This window comes from Stegastes partitus, unplaced genomic scaffold, assembly GCF_000690725.1.
Source record: "Stegastes partitus isolate 25-593 unplaced genomic scaffold, Stegastes_partitus-1.0.2 Scaffold765, whole genome shotgun sequence".
NCBI lineage: Eukaryota > Metazoa > Chordata > Actinopteri > Pomacentridae > Stegastes > Stegastes partitus.
Genome location: NW_007578496.1, coordinates 53,958 through 77,983, shown reverse-complemented (window position 1 = coordinate 77,983; position 24,026 = coordinate 53,958). Strand labels below are relative to the sequence as shown.

General features: G+C 40.1%; 2 protein-coding genes across 3 annotated transcripts in view; both read right to left on the bottom strand.

Moving 5' to 3' along the window:
• Positions 1 to 4,586, bottom strand: part of ciita (class II, major histocompatibility complex, transactivator) — a 23,684-nt gene extending 19,098 nt beyond the window's left edge. For both annotated transcript variants that reach the window (XM_008291843.1, XM_008291844.1), the window contains exon 1: positions 3,327 to 4,586. In XM_008291843.1, the coding sequence (XP_008290065.1) occupies positions 3,327 to 4,551 (1,225 nt within the window). In that variant the 5' untranslated portion in view covers positions 4,552 to 4,586. The remainder of the gene's footprint in view (positions 1 to 3,326) is intronic.
• Positions 4,587 to 6,248: 1,662 nt separating this feature from the next.
• On the bottom strand, positions 6,249 to 21,029 carry nubp1 (nucleotide binding protein 1 (MinD homolog, E. coli)). The gene is made up of 10 exons (XM_008291842.1): positions 20,963 to 21,029; positions 19,527 to 19,631; positions 19,210 to 19,343; positions 16,818 to 16,886; positions 16,605 to 16,637; positions 16,427 to 16,517; positions 16,182 to 16,336; positions 10,245 to 10,355; positions 8,790 to 8,976; positions 6,249 to 8,317 (listed from the first exon to the last, which is right to left on the bottom strand). The coding sequence occupies exons 1-10, from the start codon at positions 20,991 to 20,993 to the stop codon at positions 8,271 to 8,273; spliced, it is 963 nt and encodes a 320-aa protein (XP_008290064.1). The 5' UTR covers positions 20,994 to 21,029; the 3' UTR covers positions 6,249 to 8,270.
• Between the last annotated feature and the right edge of the window lie 2,997 nt (positions 21,030 to 24,026).

The window sequence follows — 24,026 nt, the reverse complement described above, 5'->3', positions numbered from 1 at the left end:
GGGACCTTCTAGCTGCGAGGTGACGGTGCTAACCACCAAGCCACCCATAAACTTTTATTCCATTTAAACTATAACCTCAGTTGTCTAAGGATATACTGTTATTATTATGCTTATCATAACTTTCTTCTACACCTTAGGTCTGCTTTTTTTTCTTCTATCCAGCGCTACCTGAATATGAGATCTGCAGAAAACAGGCACATATGTTCATCTTTGGCTTTTTGTTCATGTGTAGCTGTCCAGTTCTAACTTCCTGTTTATAAAGCTATTTTACCAGCTAGCAATTGAATGCCTCCTCCAACCAGTTTACAACCATGTCTGTCCAGACTCCTACAATATACATAGTGAAGTCTAGTGTCTAAGTTAAATAAGAGAAACAAAAAACCCCAAAATTAGTGTCACGGATTCAGTATCTGATCAAACGTAAAGCATGATCACAACCTAAATGTGTTTTTGCAGAAGATCATAATGTGACAGTGAAGTTTAATTTTGACCTTTTGGATGTAAAATGTCATCATTTTATCTTATTTGTGTGAACGTTTGTCATGATTTGCACGTCAACTCAGGCCAAAAAGGTACTTTGTGAAGTCCCCTTGGCATGTGATCAGTTGACTCTGGAGTCCAAGTGGATGATTACATGAAGACATTTCCTCAAAGCATTCCTAAGATATTCCTTCAGGGACAGGCAACACCAAAAATCTCCCAGCCTTCGATTGTTGCCGCTGTGCAGGAGAAACGGCGTACCACACTGACCAATTCTTCACAACTACGAGGAAGCTACAGTGGAAAGTACCTGCTCTACCTGTTTACCAGAGTCCATCGGATACACACAGTACATCACACTGACTCATGCAAATTAGACCAGTTTCACCACATGGTGCTGTATCGCCAAAGTGCTATTATAAAGCATGAGCATGTTGTATGTACGTGCACACACAAACACAAACATGTTTCCGTGACTAAAAAGTACATTACGTTAACCTACACTTATTTAGTTGAGACTTAATCCAACTCCAACCCTAAACCAAGTCTTCAAACATTCAATGATCCGCATTATGGGGACCAAAGTCGAGTTTCCACGATGTGACTCTGTTTCTTGATGTGTTTTGGTAACGACAATCCAAAATCCACTTTGCAGCGTTTTATATTGAAACCAAACATTTGATCTTGCCTTTATTTTTAAGCCGTATTGCCTGACGAACAAGGAAACAAATGCAAAGAATTTAAATGTTGGTAGACAAATAAAAGAAACATTTAATTAAGTTGACAGAAAGTCCAACAGGTCACACCTGTATGCATGAAACTTAAGCCCCACCCCCGTAAATGGGCCACACAGCAGCAATCTCCGCAGAGCTAAACATTATTAAGACCAGATCCTTTGCCAAAACTTTGTGTGTTGGCACATGACAAAGTCCACCATGACAGATCCCCTGCACTTGCAAAAAAACAACCGCCAATAAAAAAAAAAATAAATCAAAGATTAACGTTTTGTGGTCTCTGGCTCCTTTTAAGTGGTTCACCGAAACTTTCTCAAGCTAGACCTCATACTTAGAATATTTTGAAGAAAGCACTACTTTGTTCATCTTATTTTGGTCATCTGGCGAAGTTTCTGCCAAAACATGTCTGGTTTATTTCCTGAAGATGAATCAAAGTCCTTCTTTTGTGTGTTTTGTACTTCATCTGTACTTCTTTTTTCTGTCCTTTCACTTTAGTTTTGAATGCCGTTTTTCATTCTTTTAAAATGTTTTTCCCCCCTTTAAATGTTTTTTTCTTTTGCTCTTTAGCCTTTGTTATGGAGATAAATGGAGAGCGAGACAGGAAAGGCAGGAGGAAGAGTGGAGGAAGGACACGCAGCAAACGAGTCTGACTCAGTCCATGGGGTCGGGGATTTTCGCTCGCTCAACCTGTTCAGGCGCCCTCTTTCTAAATATTTTAATGCACGATGTGAACTTAAAATGTGCAGTGCAAATAAACTTGCCCGTCCTTGCCTGCTCTCCATTATTAGTGCATTCAGTTGGGGGAAGAGTATCTACTTGTCTAATCAAAATGACTTCTATGCTGTGCAGCACCAGGAAGTATTTACGAAGTGTCCTCTGGGGGTCCTCAACGTTTTCCAAACAACCAGAGAACACTTTGTAAACGCTGAGGTAAGAGGCTGGCACTTGGGAAGCTTCCCACATTCTGCTTGGGTGCAGCCCTGAGAGTTACTCAAAGTGAAACCGAAAGTAAGACACACCCCAAGTCTTGTCCAGACAGTAGCCCAAACACCAAAAATAAACCACAGTGATGATTCAGTTACCAAAACAATTGAATGGAAAGCACCTAGAGCTCTTGCACGGGAGAAAAAATTACTTTCAATTCTGTTGTGTTGCACATACAAGACAAAACTAGAGTATTCCTGCAAACCCTGATATTTCATGTACATTAGATTTTAATATTAGGCTTTTTGATAAAGCTTAAACTTTTAAAAACTTAAATTAAAGTCTTTAGTTATGCTGCTGTTGGCTCAGGCTGCAAAAATGATGCACTGAGCATCTCTTCTCTCCTCTTTTTCACTCTCACACTTACAGGCCACTTCTGCATGGCATTTACATTTTGCCTTATTTCTCTTGTGCATTTTCCCTTTCCACTTTCTCCCTAAACTTTCCGGTCTGTGGTTGCTGAGCTCACCAACCTGTCGGGTGTTTGTTACCCTCCTAAACCCATCCGGTAGAGACTGATGGCTGCCCTCCCTGAGCCTGGTTCTGCTGTAAAAATCACCAGGCACTTGTTCAAAAAAAAAAAAATCACTGCATTCATTTGTCTGCTCTTTATAATATCCATCCATCCATTTTCTATACACCGCTTAATCCTCATTAGGGTCGCGGGGGGGCTGGAGCCTAACCCAGCCGACTTAGGGCGAAGGCAGGGGACACCCTGGACAGGTCGCCAGTCCATCGCAGGACTACACTTAGAGACAGACAACCAAGCACACTCACATTCACACCTATGGACAATTTAGAATCACCAATTAACCTCAGCATGTTTTTGGACTGTGTGGGAGGAAGCCGGAGAACCCGGAGAGAACCCACGCTGCACGGGGAGAACATGCAAATTCCGCGCAGAAAGATTCCGGTGCCCCCACCGGGACGCGAACCGGCAACCTTCTTGCTGCGAGGCAACAGTGCTACCAACTGCGCCACCTTGATAATATAACATAACATTGCAAATTTAAAAAAAAAAAAAAAAGAAATGCCCTGAAAAAACTGTTATTGAAATGAAGGATACGCAGTAAGAGTTTGAACTAGAACTCATATTAAAGTTGTAGGATGATGCTGATGATAACTTACCCCTGGTTGAGTCCATGCTCTCATGGATGTCTGTTGTTGTACCGAATCCAGTCTTGGAAGCATTTTCGAGGTCATCTGTGACCCCCACTGCCATGCTACAACCTGTGCTTAAAAAAAATGAGTAATCTTCCCTGACAGTTTGATCGTCTTTTGTTAGCAAATGCATAAAGCTATCGTCTGAGAGTCCACATTTTGCATTGTATTGTGCTTCTACAGTCAAAGAAAACAAGTCGTCCGCTGCGTTTGTCCTCTCCTCTGACCAGCAGACATCCAGGTGACTTTGCAGCTTGTCTGTGAGGTTGTTGTTTGTGTCCGTTGCTGCGCAGGCTTCAACAGGTGAGGTGATTCCTTCAGCTCCAAATACATCAAAATCATCCGTTGTTGTCCAACAGTTGTGTGTGGAGGCATAGAGGCCTTGTGGTGCCTCAGAGGCTTCTTCTGCATCCAGAGAGAAGCTGTCCGTAAACTTGTCAAGTGTCCTCAAAGCAGCCGCAAGCTCCATTTCCTCATTCATATCCCAAGCGGAGCTTTGCGCTTCACCGTCCGTGAGCGTGTTTTCACTTGTTGACCAGCCAGCAGTTGTACAAGGAACCAGCGGTGACAACATCCTCCTTCCTCTGTCCCAGTGCTGCCACAGAGGCACAGCTATCCTCCGAGCTGCCTCCTCTACCTGCTCTAACCACTCCTCCCCATCCTCCAAATTCCCCTGATTTATTCTTTCATTATCACTTACAGGCTTCTGCATTTGTCTTGCTACTTCATCATTTATTCTGCAGTTGTAATCTGATGCTGCTGTTGTAGAAAAGAACGTTTGGTTGAGGTAGTGTCTGTCCATTCCGGCCCCCTCCATCAATTCCTGAATAGCTGATATTGATATTTGATCCTGAATAACTTGATATTCAAGCAGGGGACTAACTTGTGGATTTGTGCTGTTCTGTTCATCCATTGAGAAAACCAGCTCTGATCCAGCAGAGTTTGACCCACATTTCCTCACCTGACCTAGCTGTTCTTGGTTGAGGTGCTGGTACCAGTTAAGTCCTCGAGAATCAGATCCCGCTTCGAGCGCGATCCTGTCGGTAAGCCCGTGCAGGCTCAAGCTCTTGCTGTAGGCCTCTGAGATGATCCGCTCCTCCACCAAACCCTCCAGCAGACCGTGGACCTCAGCGGCCGAGGCCCAGGTTAGAAGAAGCCTCACTTTGTCCAGAACCTCCTCGAACTGAGCCATAGCAGTGACATCTGCTCACAAGACACTAAGTAGTAGGGATGATATAATTTTAGTTTAGTTTTTTTTCATCCAGGAGGCGTTCTCATTAATAAAGGGAGGTGTTCTTGTGGCTGGACGGTAGGAGGTCTGTTCCACGAATTGTGTACAAATGTGAGAGAAACTGTGTGGAGCTGGTATTATTAGGAAGTGAGGTTAAATTATGCTTACACTAGGGGAGAATCTGAAAGGGGACATGATTTCAGTTTCACACACTTCAAGGCAGAAAATCAGTCCAGTTGTTTATAGCTGCATTGTTAATTTGCTCTAATATTGTCTTCTTTTTTGGGGGGCTACTTTAAAACAACTTTGAGTGCTGTATTACACCACAGAGTTACTTTTTCAACAACAACAAAAATACTTTTAACAAAGCTACAACACACAAACAGCCATCTGCTTAGAAATTGTTCATTATTCCACCGCTTCATCACAAATATTCACAACTTCTGCCCATGTTCTGATGCAAATCAGGTTTGTTTTACTGATTTACTTTATGTAATCACAGACATTTGTTCATTTGCGAATTCCCCATTCAGCTGAACATTACTTAACATTATTACACATTTACCTGCAATCAAAGACATACAGTTATTATTCTCACAGAAGGATTCTCAGAGTTCTCTTCGCTTTAGTCATGACACAAATGCGGGTGCGCAAACATGTGTCATTGGAGGAAGAAAAGGAGCCGCTGGTGTCATGGGACTGGAACTGGTTTGGTTGAACAATGCATTCCTCAGTGCCATACCCAGTAATCAACATGCTTCATTTAGTTTTATAACTGCAAGGCTAACGAAGGAAGAGCAGCTTGTTATGAAACTGTTCGAATGTCAAGATTTTCAAACCTTTCTGCTGCTTACTAGTGGAACTGATGGTTAATTTGTAATAATGGAAGACACTGAGCCTCCCAGGCAGCTCAAATCTTGTTTTAAAAAAATGACTTCAATCATTGAAAACTCTTCACTGCAGCGTTTTGTTCAGTGAAAATCCTGTCATGCACCTCCCGTATGAAGCTTCCTGTATCTGCAATACATCCTGTACCGATAACAACTGTATTGTAACAGAGGATGCTGACTAAAACACAACAAAAATCTTCCAAAAGCACAGTCCACTGTCACCGTATGTGCCCTAAATGTGCCAATACACTCACTGTGGCTATCGCTGTTTTGTTTGTTAGCAGGATGCAGACACAGTTTCACATGTGTTTTCTACTGAACCCTGGAGGAACTATGACTATGTTTACAAAAGCACACATCGTTCACACGCACTTGAAATTCTGGCAAGACTTGGCAGGCGTCTGCCCACGCCACCTAACCAAAAACCACCCAGATCTCAGCATCAGTGAAATATGTTGAACTGCAATGAAGTTTGGAGAGAAAAGTCCTCCACCAAAGTCAATTACAAAGTGATATGGATCTGCACCAAAATTTTAAGGGTTTTATCTGCTACCTTCCAATTTTCCATCCAGTTTCATGAAATACAGCTTGGCACTTTTTCCAGAATTTTGCTGGCAAACGCCCAAACAGACCAAGCAAAGTCAAAACAGAGCACCTCGACTCTCGCCCTGGCAAAGGAACAAGTACCTGAAGCAACACTGAAGACAAACCGATTGTGTTTGAAGACGACATGTTTCGTAAATCTGATAGAAAATTTATGGACATTTGTTTCACTGGGTCACTGGTTTGGTCATTTATTTTGCAAATCAGTTAAATCAAGTCCATTAAACAAAACAGGGAATCCACCTTTAAATGTAACGCTGCTGCTGCCGTATTTACTGCAAATCAGGAAAAACTGAATCTCTTAAGTGGCAACTACACGTGATATAAAATGAACTTGTGAAGAAAATTAAAACAACACAACTAGAATTAGTAAAACATGGCCAGCATTCTAGATGTTACAAAATGAATAACCATCACGACATCTGTAAATGTGAAAAATTAAGCTCCCGACCACACACAATGTACACAGTTAGACTTCAAAAAGGTTGTTTGTATGTCAGTAGTAGAAATATGTCAACAAAGCAAACCAAGTGCATAGATAAGAAGGTTGACTCTAGTTTATAGTGGAAAGATTACAATCACTGAGAAAATGAAATCTGATGAGAAGCTGTAACTTGTATAAGATCATCTGGTGTCCTAAATGGGTAAAAAAAAACCCCAAAAAACAGTTGAAGGTGACATTATTTAACTTTCTCTCTTGGCTTACTATTACTTCGCAAACAAGATTTAGGGCAGCAAAGTGTTCTTGTACGAAATGGTTGAAAGTCTCTGGAACTTTATTTACAAAGTTTACCCTGAACAAACATCATCTCAAATACAATACTGAACAATCCTGTTTCCAAGAAAGATGCTGTGTAGAGTGTAAATAAAACCAGAATTCAATTATTTGCATTCAAACCTCATTTAACTGAAAATAGTAGCCAACATGAACTGTTAAAACTGAGAAGTGGTGTTGTTGGGACAATAGCAGCAAAAGACTGGAGCAGTTGGTAGAACATTGGACAGCTCATTGGGTTAATTAGCAGTGAGTCAGTAACATGTTTGAGAAGATTTTAATTTTGTAAGATTTCTGTACAGATTTAAAATAAAATTGCACAGATTTGATCATCTTAAGTACACAATATCTTTAAAAGATTCAGGAAATCTGGGAAAATCTCGTCGAAAACCTAAACTGAATGACCATGATCTTCAGGTCATCATGAAAAACCGACGTGACTCTGTGGAGGAAACCCAGTGTCGTATGTTGTAATTGTATTTTTTTCTGGAAACACTGTTATACAAGAAACCGACGATAAACTTCAATATCCTTCATATCATGTGGGATCCTGATATTATGAGTCATACAAATGTCCCTCAATTAAAATGAACTGCTACAAAGAGAAATCTACTATTCTGCTTTTTTTTCAGTTAACAGCATGTAAAGACAAACGATAAATGGAATGTATCCGGCAACGTGTGTTATCGGTGTAGCCCAAAGCCTGATGTATATTTTATTATTGGTGCCATAAAACTTATTATTACTCAAAAATCACCCATAAATCCTTCCTCTCCGCGCTGCATTAGGCCACACTTCGCAATATTTCCCCTTCATTAACACGAATCACCGAGTCTGACCCACTAACATCATTCTTCGGCTGTAAATACTCCCACGTGTGCCAAGCGTGTTTAAACGTAGCTGAAATCAGACAAATAAAAACACAGTAGAAAGTCCAGTGCTCTGCTGTTTTACAAAATTACTGTGAAATTTGTAGCCCATTTTTCTCCATTAGGATTATTTAAAAAAAACATTCTCAAAACTAGACCAAAGTGCTTATGTAGATGGGACCACTTTTATTATAAAGCTGTAACAAGACGAATTAATTACTTTATCACAAAGAGGAACTAGCTTAAATTGTATTACAACTGAATCATTACTATTCATTGTTATACATTCGTCTATTTTGGACAAACTCCTCAATATATTCTCAGTAAATGCGGCACTGGCAGAGGAACCATGGCAGATCTGACGAACTCACCAACTGTCCTTATAACACTGAGATAATTCTGACAGGCGTTGCTAATCACTGTCATACTGATTTTATGAGCTTTTCTGTGCATCTTTTTTTTAAAGTTATTAAATTGAGCAGTTTTCTACAACACTCTTATCATGTGATTTGGCTGATCCAATATGGCCGCCATCCACCGGGCTCAGCTCTGCTCCTCTGTCACTCTGTTGGAACAGTAGTCCTGGATACCTGAGAGCAAAAGAGTGCAACAATGTTGAAAATAATAGCTTTGATGAAACTTTTTAATACAAAAATGAATATCATTGTGTGTGCGTGTGTCTCGTTGCATTGTTTAAAAAGCAGTGAGTCAACCGTCTGTCATAGAAACCACATCTGATTCCTCATGTTTAATCTGAAGCTGTAAGTGGGTTATTTAATTTCGATACAATTGTTCTCTTCCTCTTAATTCGACTGCTTCCCATTTATAAAGTCATCACTTCTCCTTTCGATATGTTCAATAGGGAGTTGAGCTGATACATAAACTATCAAGTCATCAAAAATTGATGGGGGACTTCACTGGAAGAATGACTATGTCGTAGTCTGCATCTAACTTCCGTACCCTGGAATGCATACCAAAAAAACTAATATGATGTAAGAGGCTACCAGCTGACGTTGAAGACCCTCGTGTATGTGTGGCACACGTTTCCCTCAACGCACTCACTTTGCACGATTCTCTCGTAGGCCTGAGCAGCAGGAGAGTCAGGTACTTCGCTGAGGAAGGACCTGCCCTCGTCGCAGCTCCGCGCTATCCTCGGGTCTAGAGGTACTTTTCCTAACAGCGGTAGATTTAGATCTGCGCACATTTTCTCAGCACCCCCGCTGGTGGGAGGGAAGATCTGCGACGTGTTCTGCGAGAGAGAAGACAAAAAAATTCAAAGCCATGCATGCATTTTCAGATTCTGCAGACCTAACGTGAAAAGGTGCTGTGCTGCTCAACACATGTGTGATTGTTGAGGAAAGAAAAACATTACAAAAGCTAAAATTTTTCCAGATGTAAATCTAGGCACTGTTGAAATCCCCACAAAGTCAGACTCACCACAGTAGCAAAGCCCTGTGAACCTGGAATGCACTCACATGATCTATTACAAAAAAGCCATTTAACCTATTTAGATTTTTTTTGTTTTTCTGTCTCTCTTAGTATTTTTTTTCTTTGTTGTGACATTCAATTACAGAGGAGGGGATTTCAGTGTGCAAAACTAACACAACTGTCTGAAAGTCAGACATTTTCAAAGTTGTTGTGGAGTTTTTGAAAACTTTTGAAAAATTCTGAATCTGAAGCAGTGAGACATTTTAAAAGGCCTATATTCTGTTATGATACCTTAAAAACAGCCTGATGGAACCATGAACTTAGAAAGTCAGGAGATTTGTAAGGAAAAAATGAAGGTAAAAAAAAAAACGCTGTCTTCAATGCTGTGCAGAGAAAGTTGTACTCTGAGGCTAGACTCATACTAAAACAGCATTTAAAGTGTTTTAGCACCTTCCAGACATAATAGTTTTTAACCTGTAAAACTGCCTCTTTTATTGTTGTAATGTTATTGTACACTGTATTTTTTGGTTTATTTGTTCGTCTTTTGTTTTGTTTTTACTCTTATTACTTTTTATCATTTCAAAAGCCTCCTGTGGACAAGTGTTGCGAATTAACATGAGCTAAAACACTTAAATAATGCATCTGGTTTGTCCAATGCAATTGTGATGTCCACATCAAATAAACAATAAATAAATAAATATCATGTACATTCACTGGGCATACAGGTGCCAGAGTAACCAAGAAGCAGAGGGCTGGTTGCTTAGTTGTAAAAACATTCTATGGAGGAGAAGAAGAGCAAAAGAAAGATCACATATTTTTGTATTTGTAGTGACAATGGGATGAAAATGTTGCTCAGAGTAAGTTACACAGACTGATGACTCTGTTTTCTTTCAGAAAAGGCTAAAACAGGCTCAGCTGCATTTCCAAAAGTCTCCATTTTAGGGGTTCTAAAATGACAAAGTAGTGCAGACTCTAGGTGTAAACGTAGCAAAGGTTATGCATTTTAAAATGTATTAGTTCAGCTGTAGCCCTAGTTTAATCACACTGCCATTGATTCTATCAAGCACCACTGTGCATCTTGTCAGTGACCTTGCATTTGGGACAGACGAAGCCGCTCATGTTCTCCACCACTCCGATGATCGGCAGCTTAACCTTCTTACAGAACCTGATTTCCTTTCTCACATCCTGCAGCGACACCTCCTATAGAGAGAGGAACACAAACAGAAAAGGAAAGGCAAAGCGGGCATGGGCGGGGGCGGAGGGTGAGTGTGAGGGTGGGGGGAGGGTGGCAGAGAGTACAACAGGAAAAGAAAGAGGATCGGATTAAGTAGTTTGTTCTAACTGCTATCAATGAGCACACCGAGTAAAGCTGTTGGCACAAATAAACTGGGCAGCTTCCACATGTAAATACGCTGAAATGCTTCATAGTGAAGGAAACACTCGTCGTTGATATCAGACTGGTTGCTTTATTTGGGTAATTCCCTCCTGACGTGTGGTTTGCTTTAGTAAAGCGAGAGTTGGAAGAGTGAGGAAGTGATTCTGCTGCTGTCTGACCTCACAGATTGCAGTCTAAATTTAAGCATCAGGAAATGTTTCACTCATTACAGCACAAACTGATTTTAGGACACCAAAAACTCAAACCTGTTTGTATTCAGTGCTGAACATAAACTGGAATAAGTCACATTTAACCAACCAGACTCAAACAAGAATAATAAGTGGGAAAACGGCACTGAAATCTATGAAACAGATGGAATCATTGTGTAAAAACGTCTCTGTGGACATTTAATATTTCAGATAAAAGCAATACTGCAGGATTCTCTTCATTATACCTGCATGCAAGAACATATCCGGCTAATTAACAGGTGTGGTGTTCAGACGCAGTGTTTATATGCTTTGGTCTGAATGTGTATCATTGCTATGGTGCCAGACTTTGTGGTGCTTGTTTAGACCACACCCCGACCGACCAATGAGGCCGCGCGTCCTTGTTACATAATCAAATCATTACCAAAGGCGAGGTAAGCGGGTTCGCGAGATACGTTGAGCTTTAAGTGAGAGTTTTCAGTGTCACAAGGGGTATCTCTCTTAACCTGCTACATTACCATGGTAACTGCTGTTGCAAAGCTAGATCACCATGGTAACTGATGCTGTGGTGCTAACCTGGTCGACAGCAGGTTATGTTCAGAGTTCTGGATGTAAATCAGCTGTAAGACTCAAATCGTTTCCTGGTGATTCTTTTCGAGTGATACAGATTCTCAGCTCGGGGAATATGTTGTATCTGCAAAACCTTGTTGAGCTGTACGCTAGTAATCCACACGTATACAGCTGGTGATGCAGAAATCACAGAAATATGCTTTTGTCTTTGGTCCTGACTTACTGACAAGCCTGTTTACTGCAGCTGATAGAAAACACATCATAAAACCGATTGTTCTACTGGTATTTATCAGAGAGAAAATTAAATCACTAACACTAATTTAACTTTGATTTGGCCTGAAAATTAAAGTGAAATCCCTCATTATGGGACAGAGTCAGACCTTAATGCACTTCAATACAATATGCGTTTGAACATATGAAGTTTAAAGTTTAACAGCTTAAATGTGCAGCTGCATTGATCGGTAGAATAAATATATTAACCCACGATGAACAGGTTTCTACCAGCATTCCTGTCTTGCATCATTTGCAGTAGCAGTGCTTTTGACCATCATATATTTTTATATTCCTCATTGTTCCCAATCGCGACAACCTGTCGACTGAAGCAGCTGCACGCAATCTTTTCATTTTGTGCGGAAGAAGAGTCACATGATACGTTTAATGAAGCTTGAAGCAGAAAGTTTGAGTTAACAAAGAAACTTAATGACCACCATTGTGATACCCGTGGTCTCTGACTGGGGCTTTAGTTTTTGTTGAGCCGACTTACACGACGAAATCCCAGCTATGTCAAACTTGCTTCATAGCGCAGCCCTCAGGTGAAGAAAAATGTATTGTTGTATTCATAACATAAAATTCATTCATTCATTCTTCTACTGAATACCACCTACAGATTCTTTAAAAACCTTAAGAGGAGGGTTTTGTTTGTTTGTTTGTCTGCACAGCTTTTCTGTATTTTATGATTGTGTTGGTAAAATTTCAATTCTCTGACTGTGTTTTGTGCAAACAAATACCTGCTAAACATGCTGAACCGTAATCTTTTATGGGGCCATGACAGGCTTTGTTACATCAGCACAGATGTTTATCGGTCTACAATTAAAAAGGCATTCTTTATTGGCTGCCATGTTGTAAAAACATTTAGGGAAATAAAAACAGTTTTATCAGCCACAGTGCCACGATAATGACTGAAAGGATGTAATTATCTGCCTGTACCTGGACAACACTGTGTCACATAGAACCATTTATATCATGTATATAAAACAGTTCATAAATAATTCTGGAATAATAAAGTTTATGCTCATAAAATTGTTTTGGTTAAGGTTAGGAAAAGGTATGAAAGTGCAATTTAAGAACTAGCGATGGTCATTTTCTCTTCATCTGCCTCTACTATTTATATTCTTACTTTTCATTAGCCCCCACAAGTGAGTGGTACTTTAGAGTTTTTTTGTGCAGTGGATTAAACCTGTAGCTGAAGAGAGGACTGGTGTCTAGACTATAAAAAACTTCACATTGAACATGGGCTAGAAATACATTAGCATACTGTTGTGTCACAAACAGACAGACATACTAATTTCCCTACGTGCACAGCTGCATAACGCAACACAGCCGTTACAGGTGGGCGTTTCGTACCTTCTAGCTCGCAGACAGCTTTCATTGTTCCTATTAAGTGACTATAAGAATCACTATCCTAATTACTCACGTTACACATGAACCACCGGCTGAAGGTGCAACTTTAGGCAGTTGCAAATCATTCTGGGAAATGTAGAAAAATCACCAACTGAAGTACAAGAGGTCAGATCAGGAGTGAAAGTAGTCGCAGACTATTTTGAGAATAGACCCAGACCATATAAGGTGGAATTTCCCTTTAGAGTTACTGGTCTTCGTTTATTTTGAGATGATTTGGATAGTTAATCATTTATTAGGTTGTGTGCTTTAACGCAACATAACATAACATATTAAGGTGTCAAGTCTGAACTTTGTTTAAGTAGCTTTATAATAACTATCTGTACTCTTCAGCAGCTCCGTCCCATGTTTCTTCACTGTCTTCAAGATGGCGGCAGTGAGTGCGGCAGCCGTTGTACCTGCTCCGGCACTAATGCAACTTTTTTAAAAAATTGTTTTTGTTTATCTTTTTGCTTTAATTTATCTTTTTGTACGGCGTTCACCATGCTGTGTCCTCGTCGTATCAAATACGACAGAGACACCCTGGTGAACATTGGCTTATTACCACAAAACAACAGTTTTTCTGCTGGTGCGTCCTGGCCCGGTGAGATCCTGCGGGGGGCCGTCAACAACAGCGACACAGGACGCCGGCAGTGTAACAGGCCCCGGGGGAAACGAGCCGGCATTAGGAACAGGTTGAGGCTACGAGCACACCAACCACCACTGCCTAGCATCCTGCTCGCGAACGTCTAGTCCCTGGACAACAAGCTGGACGAGCTCAGAGCCACGATCAGGTACCAGAGGGACACAAGAGACTGCAACATCATCTGCCTCACAAAGACATGGCTGACCCCCACCATACCGGACCACGCCGTTCAACCAGCGGAGTTCTTCACAGTTCATCGTATGGACAGAACGGCTGAGTTGGGCAAGTCCAAATGCGGGGGTGTCTGTCTCATAACCAACAACAACTGATGCAGAGATGTTGTGTGTCCTCTCTAAGTCCTGCTCGCTCAACCTGGAACTTTCAACCATCGAATGTCGGCCTTTTTACCTCCCCCGGGGATTCACCTCCGTTATTTTCAGCGCCGTCTACATCCACCTGCAGGCGGACACGGACGCTGCATTAGCCGAGCTACATGAGGCTATCTCCAGCTACCAGGCTAACCACCGGGGGGCAGCCCTCATCGTGGCCGGGGATTTTAACAGTGCCAACCCGAGGAAGGTGATGCCGGAACTTCGCCAGCTCATTGCCTTCTCCACCAGCGGAGATAGAACTTTGGACCACTGTTATTCTCCCTTCAGAGACGGCTATGCAGCAAAGACTCAGACCACGCCTCCATCCTCCTTCTGCCCAGGTACAAGCAGCGGCTGAAGCGGACAGCCCTGGTGGAGAGGGAAGTGTCGTGTTGGTCTGACCAATCAGAGCAGGTACGCAAAGCATTTTACTGCACGTTAGTCCTGCAACAAGATCGGACAGGGTGCGGGGCCGAACCCTGAAGTCATGTGCAGACCAGCTGGCAGGCGTGTTTATAGACATCTTCAACCTGTCCTTACAGCAGGCTGTAGTCCCCACATGCCTCAAGTCTACCATCATAGTGCCTGTGCCCAAGAAACAGGCAGTAAAATGCCTGAATGACTATCGCCCAGTTGCCTTGACACCAATAACAATGAAGTACTTTGAGAGGCTGGTTCTTCACTACATCAAGGGCACCATTCCTGCTGATCTGGACAACCACCAGTTTGGTTACAGAGTGAACAGATCAACGGAAGATGCCATCTCAACTGTACTGCACATGGCTCTGTCCCACCTAGAGAATCCCAACACCTACGTTAGGATGCTATTCATTGATTTCACATCATCCACACTCACACTGAGTACAGGTGCACCTCAGGGCTGCGTCCTCAGCCCGGCCCTCTTCACCCTTTTCACACATGACTGCACCCCCATCCACCCCTCCAACACAATTGTTAAGTTTGCTGATGACACCACCGTAGTGGGATTAATAACTGACAACAACGAGACCCACTACAGGGAGGAGGTCCAGCGCCTAGTCAGCTGGTTTTCCAAAAGTGACCTGGTACTGAATACTACCAAGACATTGTGGACTTCAGGAGTGCCAGGAAAAAAGGCCAGCAACATTGCCAGAGACCCCAGAGATTCAAGACTTTAAAAACACAAACCAACAGACTACAGAACAGCTTCTTTCCCAGAGATGCTGCCTCCATCACTCCTCCCACCCACTTTTTAAAAAAAAAAAATATTCCATGTTGCACTGCTACTGATTGTTATGAGTTGCCACACAAGTTTCATTGTATTTCATACACTGACAATAAAGCCTCTATCTGTTAAGTTGAGGTGGAGTAAAGATGTGACCATGCAAGTGAACAACATAATATCAAGTTTTTAAAAAAGAATGCAGCCTATAAAAGCAGATGGACACAGGAAAACTAGAAAACGACCCATCTGACTGAGGAGTCGTGTGATAAAAGCAAAATTATTTGCATGGTGAAGAAGAAAAACTCTTCATGACTGCATAGCAAGTCAAGACTGCTCTATAGGATGCAGACAAACATCTTGCCTTGTCATTGAGCAAGAGAATGACAAAATAGAAAGAACAGGTTAAATTTCTCAAAAACATACAAAAAGAATCTGTGTGATAAAGTTCTATGATGTGACGAAACAAAAATCTACCTAAAATTTAAAATTATAAAAAAAAAGGGCTCATGACTCAAAGGACATCACCTCATCTATCAAACATACCAGAACTTCTGTTGTGGATCTCACATGAACGGATGAACCTGGCATTTATTGCTAACTTCCCATCGGTTCACTCAGATTCAGACAAATGTGTTGAAATTCATTGGATGACATTTTTATCATTCAGCAGGACAACAATCACAAAAGCCAAAGCAACCAAAGAGCTGTTCAGGCCTCAGAGTTCACCAGGAAAATAGATCATTTAAAGACCTAAGGCAGTTATTGACTGCAAAGAATGCTCCACAAAATATCAAATATGATGATTTTTCCTTATATCATGTAGATTGCATCCAAATACAGTTAAATATCAAACTTTTTTTCCCGAAAAGAGCAGTTTCTCCCGCACAGAGGCCTTTATATAACTGCTCAGATAAAAGCAAAAACTTTAATTTCGTGCCCATCATCATATTTGAAACTGAATGTGCTGACAGTTTGTGTTTGAGCATGTGTCTGTGTACCTGTGGTGTGGTGACGATGACGGCTCCATCCACGTTAGTGGAGCTCAGATACTGGACTATGGACAGGTGTTCGTCGGAGGTGCCGGGCGGAGTGTCAACGATGAGGTAGTCCAGTTCCCCCCAGTCAACGTCCCTCAAAAACTGCTTGATCATCCCTGATTGGACACAAAAGTCACACTGGTTGTTGTGTTGTGACATTTGGAAAGCATTAAATAACCACCACACACACATGTATGTTAACACACCGTTCTTCTTCGGTCCTCTCCAGATCACAGCATCATCGGGGCTGCCGAGCAGGAAGCCAATAGACATGACTGCCAGGTTGTCCTCCACGTACTGCAACACAGAGGCACGTTTTCATTTAGAGCATGAGAGGTTTCCTTTAAAAAATTTAACGTTTAAGCACAGTTTGAATTGACTTACCACTGGAGACCAGCCTGAACCGCTCTGGTGAACCTGCAAATGATAACAAAATGCTCAAAGATGAACAAGATGTATGATAAAACAGAAATCATTTTTTCTTGTGTTCTCTCTGAGAACTACATGTTGTGGAAAAGCAGATGTTCCAACTTATCTTTACTTAATAATATGTTTTGTACTTGAACTATCCTGAAGTGATTCTTACTGACATCTTACCTGTTCTCCCTCTAAGCCCATGATCCGCGGGATGGATGGACCACAGATATCTACATCCAGCAGTGCAACCTAAAACCAGAAAAAGAGACAGAGAGCAGGCAAACAAACACTCTTTAGTCTCCAGAGTAGCGCAGTGTGTGGCAGGGTAAACTTAAACTTGGGCCCAGTTTTGCAATCGTGTACAAATGTCTGATGGAGCACTGAGGGTGGGGAAGACGAATTCTTGACATTTCTCAAAGAGTAAACAAAGAATTTCTCGACTACTCGACTGAGTGTGAGGTCACACTGAACAAGGGCTGGAATTACAAAATGCTTTAACCACTTCTTAAAAAGGCAATAATTGTTGCTAACTCCTTTCAGACATGGTCTCCTTTCATAAATCTGACAGCATCTGAACGTGTTGGCTTCATGTCTAAATAGCAGTTAGCAACTTTCGACATGGCTGAAAGTGACGCAACAAGTCTGAACTGCATGCTGTGGCATTAACAGAAAGAAAGACCGCAACAAGTGGCATAACCGGAGTCCTGTGAAGTCCTTTAAGAAAAGCTTTCTCCACATTTCAGCACCAATATTGCTCCAAAGGCTACAGAAAGACGCCAGTTCAAAAAACACAGCTTGCATGCCAAAATCACAAAAGACCTTCCTCATCTACTTTGCTGTAAGGCAGGGGTGTCGGACTCATTTTAGTTCAGGGGCCACATACAGCCCAATTTGATCTCAAGTGGGCCGGACCAGTAGCATCACAGCATTACAACGTATAAACAACTCCAAATGCATCCCTTTGTTTTAGTGCAAAAAAAATGCAACTACATTCTGAAAATGTTCACCTTTAGTGAACTATTATTATTTCACAAAACATTATGAACAACCAGAAATTTCTTGAGAAAAATATGTGCAGTTTTAATAACACTATGCTTCAGTTATCATTTACACACATGCATTACAATTTACAGACCACAGTGGACTACAAAGGCACAAAACATTCAGTCACAGGTATCTGGAGCTGAACAAGATAGTATTTTATTTTATGATCAAAACAAGCTGTCAGGATCTAGAAATGATTTTTCCTGACAACCTGAGCTGACAAACCACACCATAAAACTAAAGTAGGAACTATTAAAGAACACTTTAAAAGTATCCCGCAGGCTGGAGTGGACCCTCTGGCGGTCCGGTTTTGGCCCACAGGCCGTATTTTTGACACCCCTGCTGTAAGAGGTTGTATTAATGAGGCTCAACAATAATAAATAAATTGACAAAATGGTGAAATGCTCTGTGAATCAATCTGTTAGTTTTTGGCCTATTTTGGTAAATTTAACCAAGGACCTAAATCTAAAAGTTAGAATTAAGATCCCTTTATTTTTAAAAGTTTCCCCGAGCTCAGCGAGTTAAAATCTACTTTTATATTTTGTGTCCAGAAAGTCTTAAAAGAAAAAAACAAAAACAAAAACAAAAATGCACAACAGAGGGACGAGGAGATGTTTTTGTGAGGTTGTGTCCACATTCTTTGTGTTACAGCAGTTATGTATGCAGCTAAACATGGTTTTGCACATAAGCGGTTTGAGAGACAGTGATAGGTGTTCGATCCTGCTCGTCTGTACGGAACATCAGAAACACTCAAATGTGCAAAACATACATAAGTAACACCTGAAACCAGCTAAATCTGAGAACTAATTAATCTTTACTTCAGGTGAATCAAATTTCAATTTGCTCTGGCTGTACATCCCACATCGAGTCTGTCTGTGTTGACCGACAGCAAACAGCAAAGATCTGGAAGGTCTATGGCTCAAAGTAAACTGGCTTTAGACACTCTGCAGCATTAGATGATCGGGAAGTTACCTTACAAGCTCCATATCCAGCATTAAAACTGCAGTAGATGTCTGTCTGTGTGACTTGTAACGTCCAACGGTATCTTACTGCTGCTTCATTAAATACTACAGACTGTTACGTGACTGTTATGAATTGATCTCAACTCAATCAATCGCTAAATGAACAAATTCATACAATTTCATTATTGACAGTTAGTGTTGTCTTCACGGTAAAAGACTGGAGTTCTTAGAATTAAAAAATAAATACATTTCAAGTGTAAAAATCTGCCCTCGTACCAAACTTCATTGCCTTCATCCTCTGTCAGACCACGTCTGCAGCGACCTCTAGTGGCATTAAATTGAATCGTGGGGTTTAAAAGAACCATGTGATATTGTTCCAGATAACAGTTTTAAACTCTCTTTAAAAAACAGAAGCTCTAACGCAGTTCCCTTCCTATTTGAACCCAGAGAGAAACATTATTCCAGCAATAATATGTGTAAATCTGAAGTCAGTAGTTTTATTTGTGGAACAGTGTGTGACTAATCTGGTGCCTCGGAGCTGGTGTAAACGATAGCTGAAGTATTACCTCCTTTGTGGTGTCACTGGCGAGGGCGTGGGCCAGGTGTGCACTAAAGGTGCTCTTCCCCACTCCTCCTTTTCCAGACAGCACCAGGATCTTGTGTTTCACTGTTGACAGCTTTATTCCTATTTCTGCAATTGCTGAGGTGAGACATGAGGCGGAGACATGAAGATAAATGGAACCACAAGAATCACATTAGACAAAACAAGGCCTCAGTTTGAAATTGTATTTTTTTAAAAACCTACCTCAGTTCATTACTGATCCAATATGTATTTGTTGAACAGCCCTGCCTTAATGTAAACAGCAGTAAGATGTGGTCTTACCAGGGTCAGGGGCCTTTGTGGCTCCAGAAGCACACAGTTTCTGGTTGGGACAGCCCTGACATGATGAAGACTTTCCTGCTTGCTCGCTTGTTGTACCCGGACAGTCTAAAAGAGGAAAACAGAGTCCAATGATCAGACTGATCAGAACCCAAAACATGATCTGGGCCCAGTTCTGGTGGCTGATGCTGAACTCAAGTCTGTAGTTAAACAATATTTCCTTAAGTTCTTCAAACCATAATGCCTGCTGGTGAAAATGCCATCAAACTCAGATTTTATTTAGATTCTAGTGAAGATGTCAGACTTTTTACTCAACATGTCAGGATGAATTTTGGAAGATTTGTGTATAAAATGTTACACAAGGCGTAAAGACTTAATTGTTCAAAATCACAATTTGAAGCAATGCAAATCGGAAAGGCTACAATTTAGGATATACTACAGTGCATCTGACCTAGCGTTTAAACTTTCATGTCAGTGGTTTTATAAACTCATGTTATCCTCCTTGTGTGACAGTCATGCTTTTGATGGCTTCTCATCTGATAATGCTTCATCACTTGTTGTAAATCTATCACACAGTACATACAAACAGAAGCTTTTTGTAAAATTAAATTGCAAATTAAATTGCGATTGCAAGATCTATCAGAAAAATTACAATTACATATTTTCGCCCAGTTGTTCAGCCCTGATTTCAAGAGTTATTTTATTTCATTAACTGACAGTTTATCACCGAAAGTATGTCACTTACTTCAAATGAGAGATGACTAAGATTAATTTATTGAGACTGATTAAATGGTAAAACAAATAATAATTAATATAAGGGGTTATGAATTCTGTGATAAGTAAAACACATACATACATATATATATATATATTACATTATTCACACAATGTCTTACTGCTAAACGGTTTCATTATCAAGAAATAACGGATTACATCAGCTGTAACTTTCCACACTGACCCTACAGAACTGTCACCATGACTCAGCAAACTTTCACGCATTTTATAACACAAATACATTCAGTGGCACTTTAATTAATTCTGTGCATTTATCACATCTTAGTCAGGCAAAAACGACTTTTTACTGCAATGACTTTAATTTACTCACGAAAAAGACATAAATAACTGCGTCATTTAACCTCTTACATCAACTAGGGATTTTTGGGGGGTAAATTTTAGCTAAAATACACCAGAAATATTAGCGAAAACAGGAACAGTCTGACTGATATCTGCCCTAAATGCAAACACATTTAAAACTATTATGAATGTAGCGTCAGTAAATCCATCAGTTATACAAACATCAGTAAAAGAGGAAAATATGGACGTTTATCTAAAATTTAATACAACTGTAAAGTTCAGACAATATTTATAAGCACCAAAAAACAATTCAACTAAAGTATTTGGGGCATAAAAATCCCAAAAAAGCAACTTTAAACACTCACGTTCCGGTGCGTTGTCTGGTACGTCTGCCATCTTTACACAGGTGTCCCTCCGCTAATGTCTTCCCCCTTCAAAGGTTCCGGATACAGAACCTTAAATCCTCAGGTCATCTCTTCTTCTGGATTTGTAACGAAACATACCCAAAAAGAAACACTGAAGATATTCTAAGTAAATAATAATTAATAAAGATAAAAGTGGAGCATTTTGTAGGAAAAAAACATGTAGATTTTTTTTAAAAAAAGAAAACAGTAAGAAAGTTGTCAGGAAAACAGTTATATTTCAGGGAAAACTTAATTTTTTTGACAAAGATTTGTGCTAAAAAAAAAAAGTGAGCTCATTCATTAATCTTTAAAATTGTATACACAGAGTTGTATGACAAAGCATTGATATCCTAGGGTGCCCCTATAACTCACCTGGTTGAGCGGGGGACTCATGAATAGGGGCTATAGTTCCATGATGCAGCGATCGTGAGTTCGACTCCTGCTCACTGCAATTTCCTGCAGGTCTCCCCCCTTTCCTGTCTCACTCTCTCACTGTCCTAACTAATGAAGGCAAAAACGCCAGGAAAAATCATCTTAAAAAAAGTATTGTTTTCCTTTGTCAACCACAATCCTCCAAACTTTTCACATTTTCCACCTACATCTGTACAAATAAGTACCACAGACAGTTTCCCAGGCTGTTGCCTTTTATTAACAAAATAGATTAGATTGTTTTGTAATTTTATTAAAAAGCTAGCATGTGTAAGCTGGAAAACATTATTGTTGCTGAGCATTTGACAGTATTCAGTGTTGTTTTTGATCCACACTGTTTCATTTAACTAAATTAACAACAAGACGCTAATTTATTGTTCCAAAATTAGCTCATCATTAGAACTCAGCTGTCCACTAGGGAGTGATGGTGATTCTGTTTTGCCAGGAAAAGCTAAACTCACATAGACTACACATACAGGACAAAAACAGACAGAAAAATGTCTAAGGTATGTTATTATTCAAATTTAATACAAATCTGAATTCAAGTTGCAGAAGTGAACACATTAATGACAGTTTCTGTTGACACAAAGCTTGTTGTAATCAAGTTTAACTTGAAGGCTGCTCCGTTTGTCATTGCATCATTATGTTCATGGTAATGTGAGGAAATCTGAGGTTCATAACACAGAACAGTGATTCAGAAGGACCTCTGAAGTCATTTTGCTGTAACGTCCAATGAGTAACATTATCCTCAGGAAACATCAACAGCACAGCCGACATTTATACATATAATTAGACTAATAACAGTTAATTTGACAACGCTGTATCTTCTAAAAAAAAAAACACTAGAAAGGTTTGCACACCAGGTTATGTGTGTCTTTGTAGTTTCAAATTCCATCCATTCAAACACATTTAAACTTTATGAACAAGCTGCTTTATTGGCTCACTGACAGCACTGAGGAGCTGATTGGTCGACAGAGCGTTGCTCGTCTGACTCTGTAATCAGAGAACAAAGGAGATGTGTTTGCAAGAATTTGCATGTGTGTCTGTGTATGGCTGCACATTCTGTCTGTGTGAGTTAAATAATAACAATAATTTTAAAAAGTCCTGTTAGTTTGTGCAAGAGTCGTTAAATAAGGATCATTGCTGGTATATACTTTTCTAAGAGCTGCAAATTTGTGTAGCTCTTGTGTTTGTGTGTGTTTTTGTATGTCCGTGAGCCTTCCCCGCCTCCAACTGTTTGCACTGTCGAGACTGTGTAACGTGATATTTTCTTTGTGTTAACTCAACGGCCAAGCTTGTTCACACAAACCATTAACAAGCTTCATTCACTGCTCACCGCTGCTTTCACGTGCACACGGCAGCAGAACATAGCGTATTAAAACTAGAGTTGTGTTGTGTTGTCTGGGCACTGATCTGTGCATCATGGTGGATGCATCAAATAGAAAACTCATTTCACAAAAATCCCATGAGTGTGTTTCTATGAAATGCATCTGATGTGTCATATCTGTATGAACAGGACAGAAAAAAATGACTTTAATATCCTTCCTCTTTCCTCTTTAGTATTCCTCCCCCTGCCTCTCCACACCCTTTCATGGAAGCACTGAAAATAGAGAAGCAGTTCTTTGAAAAAAGAGAAAAGACGATGACATACTCCTGGGGACATTGCTCGGATAAACTGTTAACTGGAACTATGTATCATATATTAGACATTATTATTCACATGAGATAATGGATTTATTGACAGGGAGCCAAATTACATTTTAGTTTCTGTATTGCCAGTGAGTTTTAATGTGTATTGAGCATATTTGTAGAATACAGGGATAACACAAGTGAACTGATGGCGAAATGAATGAAATGAAATGAAATGAAATGAAATGAAAAATACTTTATTTATCCCAGAAGGGAAATTCAATTTCAAATTCAAGCTATGAAAACAAAACTGACTCTAACGAATTTTGAGTTTCCAGTCTTCATGCTAAGCTGAACTAACAGATAGTATAAAGCTGAACTTTATTCATCCGAAAAGGAAATTCTTGAGCCAGATATTGTTCATAAAAAAATGCAACAACATGAGCTCAAATACTTTACCTAATAAAATGCCAATAAGACATAAGCATGGTGTACGTATAAAAATTAAAAAAATATGTAAGCTAAAGTAAAAGTAGAATAGAAAAATTAGAAGTACTGCTGGCAATGTTAACAAAATAATATTGCACACTATTTAAATATTGCACAAGAGACTGAAACTGATATTGAGCATAGACAATAAATACCTTGTTGTCATTGCACCATGTACAATGAAATGAAGCAGCAGCTGCATTGACAAAATTGAACAACAGTTTTTTTTTAAAATGAAAAAAGGATTGTGCAAATATGAAAGTAGAAAAAACAAGAAAAAAATCACATGTGCAAGTGTAAGCTACAAGAACTATGATGTAGGTTGTTGTCATTTGGTGTTTTAAAATCACTTTAAAAAAAACAGAAATGTAGCTGATGTTGCATTTCTGGATATTGCACACCGTTGAACAAAAATGCAATTTTACATACTACTGATAAAGTAATATTGTGATAAAAATATTGATAATATTGTTGAGTG